Source organism: Mirounga leonina, unplaced genomic scaffold, assembly GCF_011800145.1.
Source record: "Mirounga leonina isolate KUSES-001 unplaced genomic scaffold, KU_Mleo_1.0 Mir_447, whole genome shotgun sequence".
Lineage (NCBI taxonomy): Eukaryota > Metazoa > Chordata > Mammalia > Carnivora > Phocidae > Mirounga > Mirounga leonina.
The window spans coordinates 1842825-1865417 of NW_023270757.1; the positions used below are offsets into that span (position 1 = coordinate 1842825).

At 41.4% G+C, this 22593-nt stretch overlaps 2 protein-coding genes and 1 pseudogene across 6 annotated transcripts in view; 2 read left to right on the top strand and 1 right to left on the bottom strand.

Moving 5' to 3' along the window:
* The window catches only part of PLIN2 (perilipin 2), an 18257-nt gene extending 7583 nt beyond the window's left edge, over nucleotides 1–10674 (top strand). For 2 of the 4 annotated variants that reach the window (XM_034987929.1, XM_034987930.1), the window contains exons 7-9: nucleotides 296–430; nucleotides 1337–1627; nucleotides 10257–10671. In XM_034987929.1, coding sequence (XP_034843820.1) covers nucleotides 296–430; nucleotides 1337–1627; nucleotides 10257–10400 — 570 coding nt within the window. In that variant the 3' untranslated portion in view covers nucleotides 10401–10671. Of the gene's footprint in view, nucleotides 1–295; nucleotides 431–1336; nucleotides 2065–10256 lie in introns of those variants that run through there. The other 2 variants (XM_034987932.1, XM_034987931.1) reach the window with 2 other exon arrangements.
* Nucleotides 10675–15039: 4365 nt separating this feature from the next.
* Nucleotides 15040–22593, top strand: part of HAUS6 (HAUS augmin like complex subunit 6) — a 52621-nt gene continuing 45067 nt past the window's right edge. For both annotated transcript variants that reach the window (XM_034987933.1, XM_034987934.1), the window contains exons 1-3: nucleotides 15040–15447; nucleotides 19346–19441; nucleotides 21678–21756. In XM_034987933.1, the coding sequence (XP_034843824.1) occupies nucleotides 15320–15447; nucleotides 19346–19441; nucleotides 21678–21756 (303 nt within the window). In that variant the 5' untranslated portion in view covers nucleotides 15040–15319. The remainder of the gene's footprint in view (nucleotides 15448–19345; nucleotides 19442–21677; nucleotides 21757–22593) is intronic.
* On the bottom strand, nucleotides 17866–18465 carry LOC117999089 (annotated as a pseudogene).

The window sequence follows — 22593 nt, forward strand, 5'->3', positions numbered from 1 at the left end:
TTTTAAAGATTTTATTTATTTATTTGAGAGAGAGAGAATCAGAGAGAGCACATGAGAGGGGGGAGGGTCAGAGGGAGAAGCAGACTCCCTGCTGAGCAGGGAGCCTGATGCGGGACTCGATCCCGGGACTCCAGGATCATGACCTGAGCCGAAGGCAGTCGCTTAACCAACTGAGCCACCCAGGCGCCCCAAATTCTTGTTTTTTATATTACCTGATTGATGTCCTAGATCTGAGAACAGGCTAACTTGAATGTCTGACTGGTTTGTTCCTTTGTGTTATCTCATTGTGTTCTAGATTGAATTTGCCAGGAAGAATGTGCATAGTGCCAACCAGAAAATTCAAGGTGCTCAGGATAAGTTCTATCTCTCCTGGGTGGAGTGGAAGAGAAGCGTTGGCTATGATGATACAGATGAGTCCCACTGTGCTGAGGTAAGACATTGGAGACAGAGTCCTCCCCTGTAGTTTCTGAGGATGTTCTTACCAAATTTTTCATTTCCATTTTCCCATTATTCCTCAGAATGCTCTTCTCTATCAAAAGTTTGAACAGTACTGTGTACCCAGGTTAAGTGACAGAAAACCAAAACGTGCAGACACACGTGTTGCCCGTACGTGTGGCAGTAATAACCTACAGACACATGTATTGCCCATAACAATACTGCTAAGTGAGAAACATGGGCCTTGCCCGCCTACTGGCTACAGATCGGACTAACGGGGGATACAAGCATTGGTACTGCTTTTTGACAGCATCAGTATAGTTGCCCTGAGAATACATAGGAAAGGAACCAACTCAGCCTTAGAGTAAGGATGGATGAGTCAGGTGGCGTCCTGGGAGAGCTCCGTGCTAAGCTGAGATCTGCGGGGTGAATAAACTAGGTGAAAGGGCACTAACATTCCAGACAGGACAGTAGCACGCTGTGGTCTTAGAAGGTGGCTCTTTGGGTTCCAACAGCTAGTATGCGTATCCCTGAAAAGTGCGTAGTACTGCTCTCAGCGTTCTTAAGAGGATTTTTTTTTTTTTTTAAAGATTTTATTTATTTATTTGAGAGAGAATGAGAGACAGAGAGCATGAGAGGGAGGAGGGTCAGAGGGAGAAGCAGACTCCCCGCCGAGCAGGGAGCCCGATGCAGGACTCGATCCCTGGACTCCAGGATCATGACCTGAGCCGAAGGCAGTCGCCCAACCAACTGAGCCACCCAGGCGCCCCTTAAGAGGATTTTTAAAAGTCAAAGAAGCCACGTACGCAGTAGACACATAACCGGTTTACTGTAATTGAACTGATTTGTTAAACAGCACTGTTGGATCCACGGCTAATTTTTCAACTCCTTCTGTTTTTAGCACATTGAGTCACGTACTCTTGCTATTGCACGCAGCCTGACTCAGCAGCTCCAGACCACGTGCCACAGCCTGCTGTCCAATGTCCAGGGGCTACCACAGAACATCCAAGATCAGGCCAGTCACCTGGGGGTGATGGCTGGCGACATCTACTCAGTGTTCCGCAATGCTGCCTCCTTCAAGGAAGTGTCTGACGGCCTCCTCACTTCCAGCAAGGGGCAGCTGCAGAAAATGAAGGAGTCTTTAGATGATGTGATGGATTATCTTGTTAACAACACGCCTCTCAACTGGCTGGTAGGTCCCTTTTACCCGCAGCTGACCGAGTCTCAGAATGCTCAGGACCAAGGTGCACAGAAGGACACAAGCAGTCCGGAGGCCCAGCAGCCTGAGCACAGAACCCGTTAGAGCTGTCCTTGTCACCAGGACTGGGTGTGTCCAGCTGGAGGAGACTTTCTGTGATGTTGAAATTAACCTGCTAGACAACTCTGAATTGGGGAAGCAGCTAGCTAGAGAAAAGGTCCTCAGTTATAGTCATTTCTAACTGGATTAAGAGCTTTACAGTGTTTAGCATTAGCAGATGAGCTCTGCTTTTTTCCTGGCTGGTAAGAAAAGAATGCTAGGTTGGTCAGAGCCTGGCCAGGACTCCCAGAAAGTTTCCCTGCATTTATGGTGTCATCCATTGTTACCGCTGTTGCTGTTCGTTTGTCTTGAATAAAAACAACTTCCTGTGGGCTGTGGTGTGGGCTGGTGTCTGCTCCCATTTGGTCCTGTCACCGGTTGGTCGCACAGAGCATGCCTGTACAACTTTTTTTTTTCCATGAAGGAATGTGCCCTATGAATTCAATAAAATTCACTGTAGAATAGATCAACTTTATGCTGTGTGTTCCATGTGCTTTTGTATGTTGCTTTCATAGAGCTGCTTGGCCTGCGTGACAGGGTTATTAATACACGTAACGTGAATTCCAACCGGCCCTCTGGGGGATTTGGCAGAGCAATGCATTGGAAGGCTAGTGCTAAGAATGGAGTGTTTGATAACAGGTTTTCAACAAAATAAAGCTAATGTGCGTACAGGAATTTTTACGAGGTGGCAGTTACTGCCTTTATCTCTCCATTTATTTTTTTTTTAATTTTTAAAAAAGATTCTATTTATTTGAGAGCGCACGAGCGGGGTGAGGGGCAGAGGGAGAAGCAGACTCCCCGCTGAGCAGGGAGCCCGATGCGGGACTCGATCCTGGGATCATGACCTGAGCCGAAGGCAGATGCTTAACTGACTGAGCCACCCAGGCGCCGTTTTTCTCTCTCCATTTACTCAACCTCTTGAGAGGGGGTTTTAAGCCAGTAGAAAGCTGCTCGTGGCCGACTGCCTTGCTGAATGGGAATCAAAGCTGAAAGGAAGCAAGTGATAACGTGATAGAACTCCTAACAAGTTTCCCGTAAAGGCAGCAGGCCTTTCTTGCTAAAGGGCTGTTGAAAGTGTGAGCCCTGAACTGCAACTAGCCAGTGTCCATTTTCAGCTGGACTGGCCTTGCTGTGTTGCCACTTTGGGAGAAAGTCACACTAGTTGGTGAGATACCTTTAGAAGACCAGGTGAGAGTAATTAGAAAGACTGGACCCTCTGTAGGAAAAGCTTAACTTCCTCCCTAGGGTGAGTTCAGACTTCAGCCCCTCAATGTTGGTCAGCTCAGGAGGAAATTCCACAAATCTTATGACAAAACTGCAGTGTGCCGAACTGTTTGAAAAACAACTTAGAACTTGTAAAGTAGAGCTGCATGCTTCTAGCCATTCCTGCTAAATTAAGGTTAGCAAGGCTGCCCTTCGGCAGAACTGAAGTCTAAGATCTGTCCCCCCCCCTTTCTACCCAGGTTCCCCCCTTCTCCCCAAGAAAACAAGCAGCATATAACTACACCTTTGATGTGAGACCTATCCAAGCTTATGAAGTTACAGAACTAGATTTTTGCCCTTTAACTCCAGGAATCCTCAGATGAATTGGAAGGGAGGGACTGAGATGCTTGAAGCCAGGGGGCATCTGGTTTCTGGGAAGGTGGACTGCCATGATTCGTGGGCTTCTAGGATGGAAGCTATCCATTCACACGCCTGTCTGCTCCCAGTAACTGGCATTTTCTAGAGCAACTGCCTCTTAACTTTACTATTCCTTAAAAATTTTTTTTAAATTTCCGAATCCAAGTTGAACATGCCCTTGCCCCTCTGCCTCAAAACTGCAAGGCTTGTATCTTGTGCTTTATTTTAATTGGTTGGAAAATCACATACCCTGGCCTATACATACTTTCTGAATCCTGAACGAACTTCGGTTTCCCCATCGTAAAAGTTGTGGTGCCAACTGAATTGCTTAAGAAAATGAGACTGTTCTCAAAGCTATTCTTTATGAGCCAGACAGAATATAAAGACTACTCTTAGCTTCCAGAAGAACACCACTGGCCCTCATTTTTTTGTCACGAGCTATGTGCACTTGTGGTTTTGTCTGTCCTTGTGTCTTGAGTCTGTGCCTATGTGCATTCCATTCTGTTGTCAACATCAACGTGTCTCAAAATCGTGTTCTTGCTTCTTACAGCTTTATTGTTGCATAAACTGGCAGTTTCGGTTTAACAGACTTTCTCCCAAGGAGAACAATTTTTGTGAGGAAAAAAAGCTGACTAAACACAGTAACTATGGAGGGTTTTTAAACATTTGGCTGCATGAAGGCTGGCATGGCATGCTTGAGTGTTCAAAGATGATTTTTTCTTTCCATGCAATAATAATAGTAACATGGACTCTGGTTAGTTCTGGGTAAAAAAATCAAAGGAATAGGCACCTGGGTGGCTCAGTCGTTAAGCGTCTGCCTTTGGCTCAGGTCATGATCCTAGGGTCCTGGGATCAGCCCCGCATCGGGCTCCCTGCTCGGCGGGAAGCCTGCTTCTCCCTCTCCCACTCCCCCTGCTTGTGTTCCTGCTTTTGCTATCTCTCTGTCAAATAAATAAATAAAATCTTTAAAAAAAAAAATCAAAGGAACATGGTGTACTAGCCATGAATCCCTTAGCCTTAGCTTTCTCATCTGTAATGTAAAATTAGTGATGCTTTCACAGATGGAAGTGAAGTGTTTGAGGATGGGATGTCTTTTTCTGTTTTGCACTTCGAGGCATGGGGACACCATCTGTGGGGCAGTGACATAAAGTATCTTTAACTTGCCAGTCCAGGTGTAAGCACATAATATCAGGTCAATATTAGGGAAATAAATCCATTTTGATAAGGCATTAACAGATACTGAAAAGCTAATGAAGTGAAAAAGAAAAAAACTGAAATTTGGTCTATCTGAGCTATCCCTTTTATTTATTTGAGATAACGAGAGAGAGGGCCTGAGCGGGGGCAGAGGGAGAGGGAGAAGCAGGCTTCCCGCCGAGCAAGGAGCCCAATGTAGGGCTCGATCCCAGGATCCCTGGGATCATGACCTGAGCCGAAGGCAGGCACTTAACTGACTGAGCCACCCAAGCACCCCTGAGCTGTCCCTCTTAGAATACCATTTAGCTCATGGGGCTGGCTGGTGAAGGAGGAATACAGAGCAGGATAGATATTTGTGCATAAATCTTTAAGAAATGAAGTCTAAATGATGCCTGGAAGAGTAGATGTGGGGGTGTGGAAAGGAGGGCCCCTTGCCAGCCTGATCTCCCCGGGCTCTCATGGACTTGGGACTGCGCCAGCTCCATGAGTGACCTAGCATTGAGGTCTGCATGGATGATGGTCTTGTGAGATGTGTAGGTAGCTACATTAAAAGATTATTTAATTCAGTATTTGAGTTTCTAATAGTATAAAGTATGAACTCTGCCCTGAGGAGAATGGAAAGACCAGAAACTTTCCTCAAGAGATGTTTATAGTCTTAGGGGAAGCTTGTTGATGAATATTCAAGTAATATCCAGGTATAGAACACCACTTGTCCCTCACTCTGGCCCCCAGGCTGCTAATTTAAAGATTCCCTACCTTTATTACAAAATTAACCTGCAAAATACTACACTTCAGCATGAAGCAGTATAGGAATGGCAGGGCAACAATTTGGGTTTTCAGTTTTATTGACCAAAGCAAAAGAGAATGCTAACTTAGGGAATATTTCCTGTGTGTGTGGGGGGGTGGGTGGGTGGAGTTCTAATGTCTTCTAGAACTTAAAGTGAGGAAAGTAGTGGACAGTGTTGCTAACTGAGACTTTACAAAAATAATGAAGAGACTAACTGGTACCTTTATGTAGATAATGATGGAGAAATAGTTACCACTTCAATTATGTTTTCATTTCTCTTGGATTTATCCATGAGAGTGGAATTGTGAGTGGGTCATATAGTCACTGTGTCTAATTGAGGAACTGCCAAACTGTTTTCCACAGTGGCTGCAGCATCTTACGTGCCTACCAGCAAGGTATGGGGATTCTGATTTCTCCACACCTTCACCAACACTTGGTGAAGCCAACCTTTTTAAATTTTTTAATTTTTTATTCTATTTATTTATTTGAGAGAGAGAGAGCGAGAGCAGGAGCAGGGTGAGGGGCAGAGGGAGGAGCAGAGTCCCCACCAAGCAGGGAGCCCGTTGTGGACTTGATCCCAGGACTCCAACCGTTTAAATGAAAATTTAGCATTAAAAAGAGTAGATGGTGTTTTATCTACTCTACACAGGCTAGGGCACAGGAAAACTCAGGTGAGGAGGTAGCTCAGGTATCTATCAGACTGACTCTGTATATAAAATAGCCCTAGTGAACTGTCTGCATGGATAACCTCACATCAGGGATCGTTCTCCTGTCCTCTCTGTCTATGCCAGGGATTATCAACTGGAAAGATTGATAAAATGCAGATTCCTGGGCTCCACATCCAGAGAATCTGTTTACTACGTCTGGTGGTAGTACCAGGCATCTGCACTTTTTAAAAGCATCCCTTTTAAAAAAATAAATTAAAAACAAACAAAAAACATCCTAAAAGCATCTCTTAAAAAAAAAGCATCATCCCTAGTGATTCTACCGCAGGTGGTCTACTAACTACTCTTAAGAGAAGCAAAGGAAACAGGAAACTACTTTAACCTGAGACAAAAATAGGACTAGGGTTACCTATAGTCCCTTCTCTCCAAATAAGACCCTCAGTGTGGGTTCCATAAAGTGTCCTAAGACCTACTCTTGATTTACCTGCTCAAATGAATGGAATACACAGGAGCTAGCAATGACTAGTTGAATGGTGTGCAATGGATACCAAGAATCACTTTAATTTTGTTGGGATCACTGCCAACCTGCTTCCTATGCTGAGAGTTCTAGCCACTTCCACAGACTTGTTAGCTAAGGACAAAGCATCAGGGTACTTTCTAGAGGGTGTTTCTACAGCAGGGAAGGGGATGTGCACCAGGAGATAGTACTCAACTGTACCAAACTGTTCAAGTAAAGCAGAACCAAGATGCTCCTGGCTGTCTAGCTTGTAAGCACATCAACAAGCCGCCTATGCAATCTACTATGGATGGTGAGATGTTTCTGCTAAATTAAACCCTCACCAGGGTTTACCGTACATATTTGGTGTTAGAACTAATCGTTACCTCTTGCATGATCCTTTTATAGCCCTATATATCAAATTACTTTTAACTAACAAATTTCAGTTTTTATTTTCACTTCATTAGTACTTCAATACTTATTCTATTTCAAAATAAATCAATTTTCCCAATTTTTGTGTCATGTTTAATCAGCACTGCATGCTCACCTTTGCCAGCAAGTTACATTCCCACAGATGATGTTTTTATTTATTTATTTTTTAAGATTTATTTATTAATTTTGAGAGAGAGAGAGGGAAAACACATGCACAGGGTGGGGAGAGAGCGAGGGAGAATCTCTAACAGACTCCCTACTGAGCACCAAGCTGACCCCGGGCTCCATCCCAGGACCCCGAGATCATTACTTGAGCTGGAATCAAGAGTCAGACATTTAACTGACTCAGCCACCCAGGTGTGCCAATGTTTTTATTTCTGTAATAGTCTCACCTATTCAGGACCCCAGGCCACCAGTAGGCCACCTTGAGGCAAATTAGAAAATGGCACCTATCCTCAATATGTGTAGCGCCACCTTCTGGAAAGTTGTTATAGTAAATATGGGAATCAAAAGGTACACAGGGTCATAGGAATCCTAGCATGGTCACTTGGTTTTCTTGAAAAGGATGTGTTGCTGGCTTCCTGTCCTTTCAGGGAGGGACTGTAGTTATCTCATTAATTTCATAGTAAGTATCTGATTCTGAGTTTGGCCTCTATCCCTGAGGGGGCATTCTCTGTAAGAGACTCCTTACACTCCATCAATGGTCCAGACTACACTGGTTCATGTCAATGAAAAAGGGATTTATTTTATAGATGTGTGAAATGATTTCTCTTGTGCCACATTTGTAAAAAACCTCGTGTAGATGGTCAGGTACAACCACGACATTTTCCGTTAAACTCACCTTGGAAACTTGGTGGACTGTGACTACCTCTTGGTTGCCCCACCCTCTATTTTATTCACAGCCGCCAAGTAGGTTTTGCTGATAGCCAGGAACTTAATAGAAATTAGACACTCTGGATCATTCTGAATTTGTGGAAGGGGAATTATTCATATGGCTCTTCTTTTTTTTTTTTTTTAAAGATTTTATTTATTTATTTGACAGAGAGAGAGATAGCGAGAGCAGGAACACAAGCAGGGGGAGTGGGAGAGGGAGAAGCAGGCTTCCCGCAGAGCAGGGAGCCCGATGTGGGACTCGATCCCAGGACCCTGGGATCATGACCTGAGCTGAAGGCAGACGCTTAATGACTGACTCACCCAGGCGCCCCATATGGCTCTTCTAAAGCATCTCAGGTACTAGAGGGATTTTTTTTTTTTACGGTAGTGCTGAAAACTTTTCTCCTAAAATTTTGCGAGTGGGATCACCAAACTTCTGCAAAAAATTCTGCTTTAGGCCAACAGTTATCTAGCCTATAGGTGACTTTGGAGGGTGTGTGTGTGTGTGTGTGTGTTTGTGTTGGTCTTTAAGGAACTAATGAAAATCAAATCTACTGTTTCTAGAGCACATTTTACAAGTTAGGCTCATTCTACCTTCATTCTTCATCTGTAACCAAATGAATTAGGTATTTTCCTCATGTGAGAGGTAAGGAACAGGTTGAAAAGAGAGGTGGTAGGATGGGGATTTAGTTTGATGTCTACTGATGTCAAAGGGCAAGTATTTTTTCTGTTCTAGCACTCTTTTTTTTTTTTTTAGGATTTTATTTATTTATTAGAGAGAGAGAGAGCACAAGCAGGGGGAGTGGCAGGCAGAGAGAGAAGCAGGCTTCCCGCTGAGCAGGGAGCCCGATGCGGGGCTCCATCTCAGGACCCTGGGATCATGACCTGAGCCGAAGGCAGCCATTTACCCAACTGAGCCACCCAGGTGCCCCCCCTAGCACTCTCTGATAGGAGAAAGTTGCAGCTTGCCTCCTTGTTTGGGGACCCAAAATTTCTCTGCCTGAATCTTCTTGTGTTGTAGCTTCCTGTTCTATTGCATATTTGTTTAAAACAAATAAAATGATATTTAATGTTAAAACATACAATTAGTAGAGATAGTTCAGAAGAGAGAAAGTCAGGCATATCTTTTAACTAATAAGGCTAAACTTGCAATAGTTGGCTTGTCTGGCTGATGTTCTGAATGAATTTGTAAAAGCATTATTGGCTTTGTGGATGTCAGGTTGCATTGAATATTTGCAAAGTCAACATCCATAAATTGCTAGAATGCAGTTAGATCTGCCCAAACTGAGAGCCTCAGGAACAAATGGTAGAAGTTTGTACTCAGACGAGACATTTCTCTGAGCACCTGAGTTCGTAGGGAAAAGTACAATAAACAAGATTCCCTCTTATTGTCTGTTTTTCTTCTTGTTCTGTTTTTACTATTTAATTGTGAGATATACACCACATCACAGTTACCATTTTAGCCATTCTTAAGCATACAATTCCATGGCATTAGGTATCTTCACCATGTTGTGCCATCATTACCACTTAACGTTTCTAGAACTTAATCGTACCAAGCATAACTCTTACCTATTAAATAATGACTCCTCATTACTTCCCCTCTGTCTCTGTTTTGATGCATTTTTGTTGTTAGTTATTTTGCCTCTTTTAGGGGATTAGCTAACCTTTTTCTCTGCTGTCAAGCTTCCAGCCTTTAGTAATTTATTAGACCTCACTAATTTTCTGCTTCTAATCTGCTGTTGGCTAGGAAACATCACTTAGCTTATCAGATTTTCAGGTAAAGGAAGAGTTAATAGAACTTCTTATCCCTGAAAGCCTTGCCTCTGCAGAGAATACTAGGACTCTGTGATGGCTACTTCAACTATTAAAATACCTTTTCCTTCCTCAGTTCCTAGACATTTCCCAAAGGTTTTATGTTTGTAAGTCAGACTTATAAGAACAGTGGAGCATTACTGTTTTTAATAGAATAGTAGATTAATAGATGAATAACCAGAAAGGCTTGATATTTTGTATTTTCAAAAAAGCTTTCAGGGGCGCCTGGGGGGCTCAGTCGTTAAGTGTCCGCCTTCAGCTTGGGTCATGGTCCCAGGGTCTGGGATGGAGCCCTGCATCGGGCTCCCTGCTCCGCAGGAAGCCTGATTCTCTCTCCCCCACTCCCCCTGCTTGTGTTCCCTCTCTCACTGTGTCTCTCTCTGTCAAAATAAATAAATAAAATCTTTAAAAAAAAGCGCTTTCATTTGGTAGGTTCCACACTAGTTAGTTTCCTTTCAAAGAGAAGTTTCCCCAGTGCTTTTATAGTATGAGTGAATTGTGGGAATAAGACTATAAACACCTTGTCAGAAAGCACGTCTATGGAGAAAGTAAGGTTCATTCACATGCAGTCGTGTCTCCATGAGCTGGACCTGACAGCACACTTCATTAGTGTTTGCTTTAATATCCAAGATTCTTCTTTTTCAGGCATTTGATTTCACTGCCATAGACTTGACATCTGAGACTGATGAAATTCCAGATATTATAGCTTTGGAAGAAGAGGATGGATCATCAGATCACTCACATGCTAATGGCCCTGAGTCCTCTCAGGGCAAAACGCTGAATAACTAACAGGAAAATACTTTTGGCTGAATACACAATTCGTGTCACATTAAACTTCATGCTTGCTCAAATGTTTATTCCTGAGGCTTTGGGGATTAATCTCTTGTGGGTTACAACCTTTTCTTTTTTTTTTTTGGCTACTTGGTCTTAATTGTAATGAAACTCCTATTGGTCTAAACTTTTGTAAGAGATCCTAGTCCTGCAGCATATGTAATTTCATGTAATTCTTCAAAATTTAATAATTGAAATGCCTATAATAAAAATTATGCTGTATAATCTTGAATCAGAATGATTTTTTTTTTAATACTGATGTAATGGACACTTTTGTTTTTATTTTTGGCCTCCCAGGATGGGGGTGTCTCAGTAGGTCTGCAGGTTAGGGTTTTTTTTGTTTGTTTGTTTCTTCTAGTCTAGGGGTGGGCATCTGATTGAAAATAGGTCAACTAGGAGAAGTATATCACAGTGAGTAAAGACTGTGGGTTCTAATCTTGGCTCTGCCACTTACTAGTTGTGTGACTTTAAACAAGTTACTTAATTTCCTTGTACCTCTACTTCCTCATCTGTAAAATGGGTATAATAGTAGGGTTTGTTATGAAGAATAAACAAATTAACATTTGTGAAAAGCTTAGAGCAATGCCTGGCACAGAATAGTGTTAAATAAGTATTAAATAAATTGTAGAAACAATGGTTGACCCAGTAGTTGTGAGCATCCCTAGTGTCCAAATAGTAGTTTTGAAATGCCTTTTCCCACTAAAGAAATTAGGGCTTCTTGGAGAAATGGCTGATTCCAGGTTTGAGGCAGAAAATATACAAGATGATCCTTGAATTTCTTGCTATTCCAGATGACAAGAAAACCAATTTGAAGAGTTTCCCATTGTCTAGAGATAGGACAATTTGAACTTCTATAAGGACAATAATTGCCATAGATTGAACCCCCCTTAAATGTCCAAATATATCATTATACATATAAACAGTTTAATTGGTCACCTTCAGGGGATGACAGCAAACCCTGTTAACTGTTAAATAAAGGGAAAGAATCAACAATTTGTCCTTCTTTATATATATAGTAAGATTTTATTTATTTATTTTAGAGAGGGGGCGAGGGGCAGAGAGTGAGACAGAGTCCCAAGCAGACTCCGCACTGAGTGTGCAGCCTGACACTGAGATCAGACATGAGCAGAAACCAAGAGTTGGACTCCCAACTGCCTATGCCACCGAGGTGCCCTATTTTTCCTTATATATTTACCACTAGATAAAATAGTAAATGAGGGAAAATTTCTATCATAAAAACATTGCTACTAACAGAAGAAAAAGAAATAATATCTTGGTCAGTTTGGACTGTTATAATAAATTACCTTAGACTGAGTGGTTTACACAACAAACATGTATTTCTCACAGTTCTGGAGGCTGGAAGTTTGCGATCAGGGTGTCAGCCTGGTTGGGTTTTGGTGAAGACCCTTCAAGGTTGCAGAATTCACTTCCCTTTGGATACAGAGAGGAAAGAGCAGAAAGTAAGCAAGCTCTCCTGTGACTCTTGTAAGGGCATTAATCCTGTTCGGGGAGGGTTCCACCATTATGACCTCATCTAACCCTAATTAATTTCCCAAGGCCCCACCTTCTAATACCATTACATTGAGGAGTAGGGTTTCAACATAGGAATTGGGGGGAGGGAGGCACCAACGTTCAGTTCATAACAAATAGTAAATTAGAATTTTGACATTTTGCAATCCCCAGTAAATTAATAGATCTAGGCACTTAGCATCAATGCCTGTCAATAGCATAAATAAAGCTTTGTGCAGCCTGATGAAACAACATACGCCAACCATCACCTCGACTTGCCAAAGGGATCATACCTGACTCTTATCAATCCTCTGGATCCAGGTGCCGATTTGAAGGAAATACAGAGGACAGAGACAGAAGAACATGCTGAACTGCAGCAAAGATGCAATCAGTAGAACCCAGACTAAGGGATATTATTCAGGTCAAACAGCCCCAGTTCCTCAATAGAAAAGTTGTAAGAAAAAAAAAGGAGTAGGGGAGGATGGAGGAAAGCCTGTATATTAAATGATATTATTATTATTATTATTATTTTTTAAAGATTTTATTTATTTATTTGAGACAGAGAGAATGAGAGACAGAGCATGAGAGGGGGGAGGGTCAGAGGGAGAAGCAGACTCCCTGCCGAGCAGGGAGCCCGATACGGGACTCGATCCAGGACTCGATCCAGGACTCGATCCAGGGACTCGATCCAGGACTTGATCCAGGGACTCCAGGATCACGACCTGAGCCGAAGGCAGTCGCCCAACCAACTGAGCCACCCAGGCGCCCTTAAATGATATTATTAAAAAAACAAACAAACCAAATCTGGGAAAGACTGAAAAAAAAATGAAGGAGGCAAGGCAAGTATAAAAAGGGTAAGACAACTATAGTGTCTAGAGAAGCACATTTCAGTGGTAAAACTATAAGACAATGCAAAGAAGTGGTTACTATAAAAGTGAGAATAGTGGTTCTTTTCTTGGGAAAGGAGTGGTTTCTGGGATGGCTGGAAAAGTTTTATTTCTTGTCCTTGGTGGTAGTTATAAGGGCATTCACCTAGAATAATATATTAAGCTATTTTTAAAAATGTAAATGAGATTGCTGGCATATAAATCTTGAGTGGAGTGGCACATGAATTTGCCATTTTCTGAACCTTATTCTCTGGCCTTCGCATTCTTTATTTATGCTACTTAATACCCATCGAATAAAGCCCCCTCAGAGGCAGTTTTGCTGCTTGCAACTAAAGAAACTAATTGATATAAGTAGCCTTGGCAAGTTACTATTAGTGGTGAGGTGGGTATAGAAAAATTTTGGGAGAAAATTTTTTTTTTAAGATTTTATTATTTGTCAGAGAGAGAGCGAGAGAGCGCACAAGCAGGGGTAAAGGCAGGCAGAGGGAGAAGGAGGCTCCCCGCTGAGCAAGAACACTTCCCCCTCCCCCCACCTTGCAGGGCTCTATCCCAGGATTCTGGGATTATGACCTGAGCCAAAGGCAGATGCTTAACTGACTGAGTCACCCAGGCGTCCCGGGAGAAATTTTTCTGTAATAAGAAATGGAATAGTAGCTAGAAGGCATTGGGGTCAAAGGAATTATTTTTCTTTAAACAGTGGAAGATAGCATAGCATGTTTGTATATTTATGGGAAGAATTGGTGATGCAGGGCAGAATAAAGGACAAACGCTGGAGCAAACTCTTTGAGTAGGAGAAAAGGAATACGACCCATCGAATAAGTCAGAGGACTAATCTTAGGGAGGCACATCTTGATTGACCTAGATTATAAGAGAGAAGGAAGACTATATGGGCAAAGATATAGGCAGGTTGGTAAATTGTTGGTAGAAGGTTTTTTCTGGAAGCATCTATTTTTTTTTTAAAGATTTTATTTATTTATTTGACAGAGAGACAGTACAAGCAGGGGGAACAGCAGGCAGAGGGAGAAGCAGGTTCCCCGCTGAGCAAGGAGCCTGACGCTGGGCTCAACCCCAGGACCCTGGGATCATGACCTGAGCTGAAGGCAGACGCTTAACCGACTGAGCCACCCAGGTGCCCTTGGAAGCATCTATTAAGTAGGACAAAAGACACTGAGAGGAGGGGAAAGAAGTATTGGAGTAAGGGAAGAGAAGATGTATAATTGTATGGAGAGTGAGATTTAGGAAAAACATGGGGAGAGGTCAGGCCTAAGATCCCATGTGTCATAAATTTTGAATGACAACAGGCATCATGATCGTGTTTAGGGGCTAAGTTGCAGGTGTGGGGTAGGCAGAAAACTGGATTTAATAGGGATTTGGGTTCTGCCAGATAAATCTGGCAAGGAGAGAAAGGGGCTAGAGAGCTGAGAAGAGGTGGAGGAACTGAGAGGCCAGGGCATTGAAATGTCACCTATGGATATGGAAATCACCAAAAATTACCCTAAGAGGAATTATGGAGAAACAATTAAGTCTAAATCTTCCGAAAATGAGGTCCAGCACCAAATCTTAATACATAACCTCCGAAAGCAAGAGTTGTGGGTGAAAACATAAAATTCAAAGGAGCTGGTTTTAGGGAAGCAGTAATTGCCAGAAGTGGCAATGAGAAATGCGTAGGCTACCTACCCCATTTCCAGGCCCTGTTGTGTATGGGGTGCGAGAGAGAAAACAGTCGTCAGTGGAGAGGGCTGCAGGGGGAAGTTGTTTGCTTAGGGGAGAGCCAGATTACTTACAGCATGAAGATGAAAGGAACATCCAGCATTTGAGGGCATACAAGATTTTATTATACAGACCTGGGGCTTAGTGGTTAGATGTCGTTACATCTCACAGCTACTGAGACAGGTTAGGATGGAACCCAATGCTTTTTCTACTACACCGAGCCACAGTCCTAAAGCTACATTTTTTTATCTGACGAAATCGACCTATAGGAGCACAAGGAACCACAGACACAAGACATCAGAAAGCGCGAAACCGAGGGCCTCCAGCAAGAGAGTGCTTAAAGTTACGCAAGCGCAAAAGAGTTTGCTGGCAACGCAATGCACTGTGGGTTTTGTAGTTTTTCGGCTGGGCCTGACGGGAAGTGATGGAGAACAGGGTGCATTGCATGGCGGGAAATATAGTCGGCCGTAGAAGTCCCTCCTCCACCGGAAGCCAGGCAGCGCCGGCGCTTACCGCTTTTCCGGACGCGCGGGAGTCTTGCTTTTGTAGGCTTCGCTTAGGCAGCTGTACCGTAGTACCGTTAAAGGCTCCGTTTCCCTGAGACTTTACGGCCATTTGAGGCGATATGGCTGCGGGCGAGAGAGGAACAGGTGGTGGCAATGGAGGGGCCACCGCTACCTCAGGCTGCCCGTAGGGAGGGAGCCTGAAGGCCCTCTGAGTCGTTTGGGCCTGTGCTTACTTCCTTTGCAGTGATACTGCCTAACGGCGAAGATGAGCTCGGTCTGGGTCACCTCTTTCGAGAAGCAGCATCTCTGGATGTATCTGCAGGCGCTCGGTTTCGAGCCAGGCCCGGCCACCACTGCCTGCGGAAAGATCGTGGCGCACACGCACCTCGGAGTGTAAGGAACCCGTGCTGATGGGGCGGGGGAGTCCGAGCGGGGCCGCGCTGCTGTGACCCACCCTTTCGCGGACCTCGCAGGGTGATGAATCAAGTAGTCCAACGGTTATTGTGTGCCAGCACTGGCTACAAAGCCCTTGCTTCTTGTGGCTGCCAGCCTGGTGGCAGGAACGGTATCAATCACGGAACCGTGCCGGGAACGCTTTGTAAGGGGTCGTGTCTGCAATTCGGGCAAGACTGGAGGGACAGCTTAGTCCTGCTTTAGTGGTGATGCTGGGTGGTCTGTGAAGTCCAGGGAGGGATGGCGAGTTAGTCGTGGAAGGATGTGAACGGCTTTAGGACTCAAGGAGCCTTTCAAGGTGGTGGTTCTCTAGTTCACAGTTTTTACTTTTTGAATTAGCAAACTGAGCCATTCCGTAGTTCAGAAAAAAATAGTAGAAAAGGGTATTAAGATGGAAAGTAAAAATCCCTTCCTGCTTTGTCACTAATATAACAGTTATGATCATAAATTTAGATACTTGTATGTATTTATCTAAACTTATCAGCTTAGGGAGTATTATCTTTCCCGCTATAGCCCAAGAGAAATTTGAGATACATAGGCTATTTCCTGTTCTCCGTCTTTTGACTTTTCTGATTATTTCAGTTCTTCAAGTAGCACTGTTCTAATAACGTGCTTAGACGTCTATTTCTTTTTTTTTTTTTTTTAAGATTTTATTTATTTATTTGAGAAAGAGAGAATGAGAGAGAGAGAGCACATGAGAGGGGGGAGGGTCAGAGGGAGAAGCAGACTCCCTGCCAAGCAGGGAGCCCGATGCGGGACTCGATCCCGGGACTCCAGGATCATGACCTGAGCCGAAGGCAGTCGCTTAACCAACTGAGCCACCCAGGCGCCCCTAGACGTCTATTTCTTGATGTATCAAAGGATCTCGTCATTCCCCACTGTGTAATTTCACAATGAAAGAAGCTGTTATTTATAAGATAATTCATTAGCTCACCCACACTTCCCTGCCCTCCCCTACCTTCTTCTTGACTTTTTTCAAATGTATGCTGTTTTGGGCGCCTGGGTGGCTCAGTTGGTTGAGCGACTGCCTTCGGCTCAGGTCATGATCCTGGAGTCCCTGGATCGAGTCCCACATTGGGCTCCCTGCTCGGTGAGGAGCCTGCTTCTCCCTCTAACCCTCCCCCATCTCATGTACTCTCTCTCTCTCTCATTCTCACTCTCTCAAATAAATAAATAAATCTTTAAAAAAAAAATGTATGCTGTTTTACTGTCAAAAGTTAGAGCCCTTTTTTTTTTTTTTTTGGTTAGAGCCATAATTAAGTTTTACTAGTTAACTATTTGTTTAGAAGTTATTATTTACATGTAGAAGTGCTTTGTCTAAAAGCCTATTCTAAAAATTGACAACCAATGGATAGCATTTATAAAATTATAATTAATTTATATTTATATGTATATATGTATATAATTAATTTATATTTATATGTATTAATAAATAGTCCAGTTATTTCACATCATTTAATTGCCCACAGTATAGTTTCATTTTCTCTGTACTGGCAGAGAAGCTTGAAGCTTCTCCAGGCTTCCACTGAGAATGCTTACCATTGTCATTGCATCCTTCTGTCCAGTGTTTAGCAACGTGAGTTTTCTCTCCAATGCAGTCTGTTTTCTGCCTTTGAAAATTAGTTAAAATCTGTTAAGTGCTGGGCTCCCTCCTCCCCAGCACTGTCATAGATTATCCCTTAGAGTCATTTCATTGGGTTGTTGGGAGGGATCTATCATTTTGAAACAGGTGTCCTCTTTAAAATGCTTCAGGCATGAATGTATTGTCAAATTTACTTAATTCTTTTTTAGATTTTTAAATTAACATATATATAATTTGGGTACGCAGTGGTGAACAGAATGGACATAAACTTTCCCCTTGCAGGACTTCAGTCTGGCGGATGAACAAACCTTCAACAAATACCTTATTAAAAATTGTAGTAAGTGTCAAAGCGAAGACAACAGGATGCTATGTGAAAAAATATCAGGCTTCAGAGATGATAAGAAGGAAGGATCTTCCTTTGTGTTTGTTGAGGAATAGAAACATTTCAGGGACAGGAGTTGTTTGACTTATGGATAAGCATGGGAACTTTAATCTTAACTCTTTTTTTTCAACTCGAGAACAAAGCTTCATCTGTTCAAAGGAGTACTCCCCTATATTTTGTTGTGCATTCCAGTGCCTTACAGATCCTTTTTTAATTGTCTAACTCCTAAGCCAGTTTCTTTTTAGAGTCTGAAAATGAGGAATCACCCAATTGAGCTATCCCTACAGATAATTGTTGAAAATGTACTGAACATGGAAATATCTCAGATCTCTGTTCTAAGTATTAAAAATATTTTATATTAGCACATTGAGAGAATATCCTTAGATATATTCTATTATGTTCTAATGAGCTTCCCCCCGCTCTTTTTGATAATGTCCTCAGTTTCTTCTGAGACCTTTTCTTTATAGTTATTTGCTTCTTTTAACTTCTTTTGATACTCCAGTGGTGAACTATTCTGTTTTGCACCCATGCAGGTGACCTTTTTATACTAGAGTAATGGGGGAGGGCTGTTACAGGTTTTTATCTGATAACTTTGACAGGTTATTTCTTTTCCTTCTTGAGTGTAAACTTTTAACTTCTTTTGGGATCTTTGCTCCATTTTTATCCCCTTTTCACTTATACAGAGAACTTAAATTGCTTTTTTTTTTTCCATTTCCCCTACCACTACTCATACTTCACTGCCAGGACTTTGAAAAAATGGTGGCTGTATCTCTGTGCCAAGTTTGACTTGTTTTGCCTTGGGAATTGCCAAAGTGTAGCTTAAAATCCTGCAGGTGGGCCATGCAGCAGAACATGATATCTTGAGGTGGATCCTTTTCATCAGCAGGTTATTGCTGTAGATGAAGTTCAGAAAACTCTCCTCCTCCAGGCTCTGGCAGTCCCTGAAGCCTGAATTTTCTGTCTTACCAGACACAGGGGTGTGAGGAGTGGACATCCATCTTAGAACAGTGGCTGATGACTCTCGCCCTTAGGTTAACTCTTGATTCCTTATAGCTGTGTAGTATTTCTTATAAGGTTTAGTTTGTTGTTGTTGCTGTTATTTTTAACATAATTGTATTTTTTTAGGCTTGTCTTGATTAGTTAGGAAAATCGGAACAATCAAAACTTTAAAAGAGTTGGTAGAATTACATTATATAGGGGTGGTTCTGGGGTTAAAATGTAATGGTAAAGACCCTGGACTCTGGGGTCAGATGACATAGTTCAAATCACTGCTCTTCCACTTCCCAATTATATGATTTTGGATAGTTTTGGCAAATTATCTAACCTCTCTAAATTTAAAAATTTCTCACCTGTATAATGAGAATAATTAAACTACAATCTGATGCCATTAGAATAATCCATAGTAAAGCAGCTAGCACAGTATTTAACTTCATGATTGTGGTGAAGAGTAGATGAGTTATTGCCTGTAAAAGGCTTAAAATAATAGCTGGGAAATGATAAACTATTGGTAGCTATTTTTATTGTTATTCGGTAAATGTTGGTTTGTATCATCTTTAGCATATCATAGGCCACGGTTTTCTCTCCACCTAATTAGGTTTTCCTTTTCTTTTTGTAGAATGTTCTCATTGTGATAAAGGAGGTTCTCCCAGTTTTCTGTTTGATCAGTATTACTGGAATCAGAAAATAAAAGCTTATTGTTTTTCCTAATGATTTGTAAAAATGTACATGAATAAAAAAGTAATTTGCTTTGACCTCTTGAAGAGAATGAAAAATACTAATTTGTGTTAACTCTTACACAGCTTTTGATGCTGTTTAGTTTTATTAACCATTTTCCTTTTTGTTTTCCCTGCTTCTATTTCTTTTTAAACTACTAGGAACATGTTTGACAAGTTGAACCGTGATGCCTTTCAAATCGTTTCTTATTTTTTGTTTCAAACACTGGACCAGTCTCTCACTAAAGAAGTTTTCAAGTGAGTCAAATTATTTTATTTTCTTTTGTAAGTAGTCATTTTCAAATTTGAAAAGGGAGTATGCTCTGATATAAGCCAGAATTTCAGCTTTGACCTTTCACTAGTATGAATGGATGTCACAATAGTCAGGTTTGAGTCTTACAAATTTAGTGTTTAACCTTTGTAAATCTGAGTGATTTTTCTTTGGTACTTATCTTAAAATCATATATTTTAAAATCATTGATTATTTTATAGATAAGACTTTTGTTTTATAAAATTAGTTCCTAACGTTCTTCTTAGTCACAATTATTAGGCAGAACAGTTAATTGGTACCAATCTATCTATGTAGTTTTGCATTACTTTTTTTTTGTTTTTTGCTGATTGCCCCCTGCCTTACTCCTTTTCCTGTAGGCAATGTTACTTGTTTTGTCTATTTTTACTTTTTAGGTGTCTCTAAATCCTTATTTTTGTCAGTGATACGTAAAAGTGTCAAGTGCTGTAGGTGAAAATCATTCCTATTAAGTTTAGTCTAATGTTAGATACTGTTGAGTATTAAATAGTCAAAGGAGGAGATAAAAACATGAATACCACTAAACCTTGGTTCCAAGTTATTTTGCATGTGATTTTGGGCTTCTACCACCAGAAAAAGTGTTAAAATTTGTTTTAATATTTATATTGTGCTATTATCCTCTTAAATAGAAAAGCACAGGGTCAGGGGCGCCTGGGTGGCTCAGTCGTTAAGCGTCTGCCTTCGGCTCAGGTCATGATCCCAGTGTCCTGGGATCGAGCCCGCATTGGGCTCCCTGCATCAGGCTCCCTGCTCAACAGGAAGCCTGCTTCTCCCTCTCCCACTCCCCCTGCTTGTGTTCCCTCTCTCACTTCTCTCTCTCTGTCAAATTAAAAAAAACAAAAACAAAAAAAACCCTTAAAAAACAAACAAACAGGGTCTGCTTGAGGATTCTTTCCTTCTCCCTCTGCCCTTCCCCCCACTTGCGCTGTCTCTAAAAATAAGTAAATCTTAAAAACCAAAGAAAAGTAACAAGTAAATGCATTGTTTAGGCATTGTTATTTTTGATAATTTATTCTTAATATTTTGTGTCCAGTTAAAGCTATGAGTGACCAGGAGAACATGTGTATTTAAAACATCTTTTTTGGAAATCTCTATTATTAAGCTATAGGACTTACTCTGCCCAAATAAAAATTGATTTTCTCATCTTTTTTCCCTTTTTCTGATTATAAACAAAATACAGTTCATTTTAAGTAATTCAGGAAATACAGAAAGATGTAAAGAAGGAAGTAAATAGGGACGCCTGGGTGGCTCAGTCGTTAAGCGTCTCACTTCAGCTCGGGTCATGATCCCAGGGTCCTGGGATTGAGCCCCGCATCAGGCTCCCTGCTCAGCGGGAAGCCTGCTTCTCCCTCTCCCACTCCCCCTGCTTGTGTTCCCTCTCTCGCTGTCTCTCTCTCTCAAATAAATAAAATCTTTAAAAAAACAAAAAAAAAGGAAGTAAATATCATTCCTAAACTCACCAATCAGAAAATACCACTATTGACATTCCAGCCTTTTAGTCCTTTTTTTCCATGCATACTTAATTTTTTATATGACTATAGAATGTATGTTATGACGTAGAAATATTAAAAAATGGGGCCCTAAACAAATAATTATGCCTCAGAATAAAAATTTATCAGGGGAAACAATAGGTAAATTTTAAGTCTATTATTTTTGACTAAAACAGAGGCAAAACTTTCCTTTTTAATCATTTTATATGTTGTCTATCGACAAAACTGTAGCACACACTGACTATGATATGGGTTATCTCTAGGAGTTCGAAGCTCTCACGTCATTCCTTCTGTGCTCTTCCTGTGCAGCCATTTATGTTTCTCTCTTTCTCTCTTTTTTTTCCCCAGGCTTAACATACTAATTTATTTATACCATCTTTTTGCATTAGTCCAGTGAATCCACTGAGAGTGTTGTCTTCTTTAGCTGATTTGTAGTAATTTTAATGGTGATTCGTTCCTTCATTTAACATATTATACACTGATGATTTGTGGTAAACTGAACTCAACCTTTTAGTAATTTATAAAGAAAAAGACCCAGTTTCTCACAGGTTGGTGTCCTTCTTTAGTTGAAATCTACAAATGTTAGCCTTGGTTCATTTAGCATTAATATTTCTAGTATAGGACATAAGTTTCACATCTAAAAATTTTGCTGAGTTTTTTTGTTCATAATTCTAATGCTTTTATATCTGTTTTTAAGGCTTTGTTGGCCTCCATTTGACCAAAAGAGTGACACTGAATTCCGGAAACATTGCTATGAATGGTTAAAAAAGATTTCTGTAAGTATTCTCTTTCTGGAAGATGTAAACTTGAAGTTAAAAACTACATCAAATTTTATTTTTGGCTTTATTGAAGTATAATTGTACATTAATTTTTTGGAGGTGAAAACTTTTTAATGCTTTTATGCTAACAGTATAATAGCAAGGAACTATTTGTTACAATAATATTTTTGATGGTTTTTGGTTAGGATTCTGCCTATTTCTAGGAAACCATCTTTGCTGCCTAAGATGCATTGGAAATAGGTTTTGAGTTCTTGGGGGTTTATGTCATAGTTTTTGTTTAAGGAAAACTTTTTTTTTTTTTTAAATTTTATTTATTTATTTGACAGAGAGAGACACAGTGAGAGAGGGAACACAAGCAGGGGAAGCGAGAGAGGGAGAAGCAGGCTCCCCGCGGAGCAGGGAGCCCGATGCGAGGCTCGATCCCAGGACCCCGGGATCATGACCTGAGCCGAAGGCAGACGCTTAACGACTGAGCCACCCAGGCGCCCCTAAAGAAAACTTTTTTGATGATAGAATACTTTAGCTTGTGTCCCCATATAGTATCAATAACTGTGGCTTTATATTATTATTATTATTATTATATATATATTTTAAAGATTTTATTTATTCATTTGAGACACAGAGATAGAGAGAGAGAGCATAAGCAGGGGGAGAGGCAGAGGGAGAGGGAGAAGCAGACTCCCTACTGAGCCAGGAGCCCAATGGGGGGCTCGATCCAGGACCCTGGGATCATGACCCAAGCTGAAGGCAGATGCTTAACCATCTGAGCCACCCAGGTGCCCCTATTATAATTACTTTTTTGTGACCAAGTCCACTAAAAGTTTAGAAAGATTC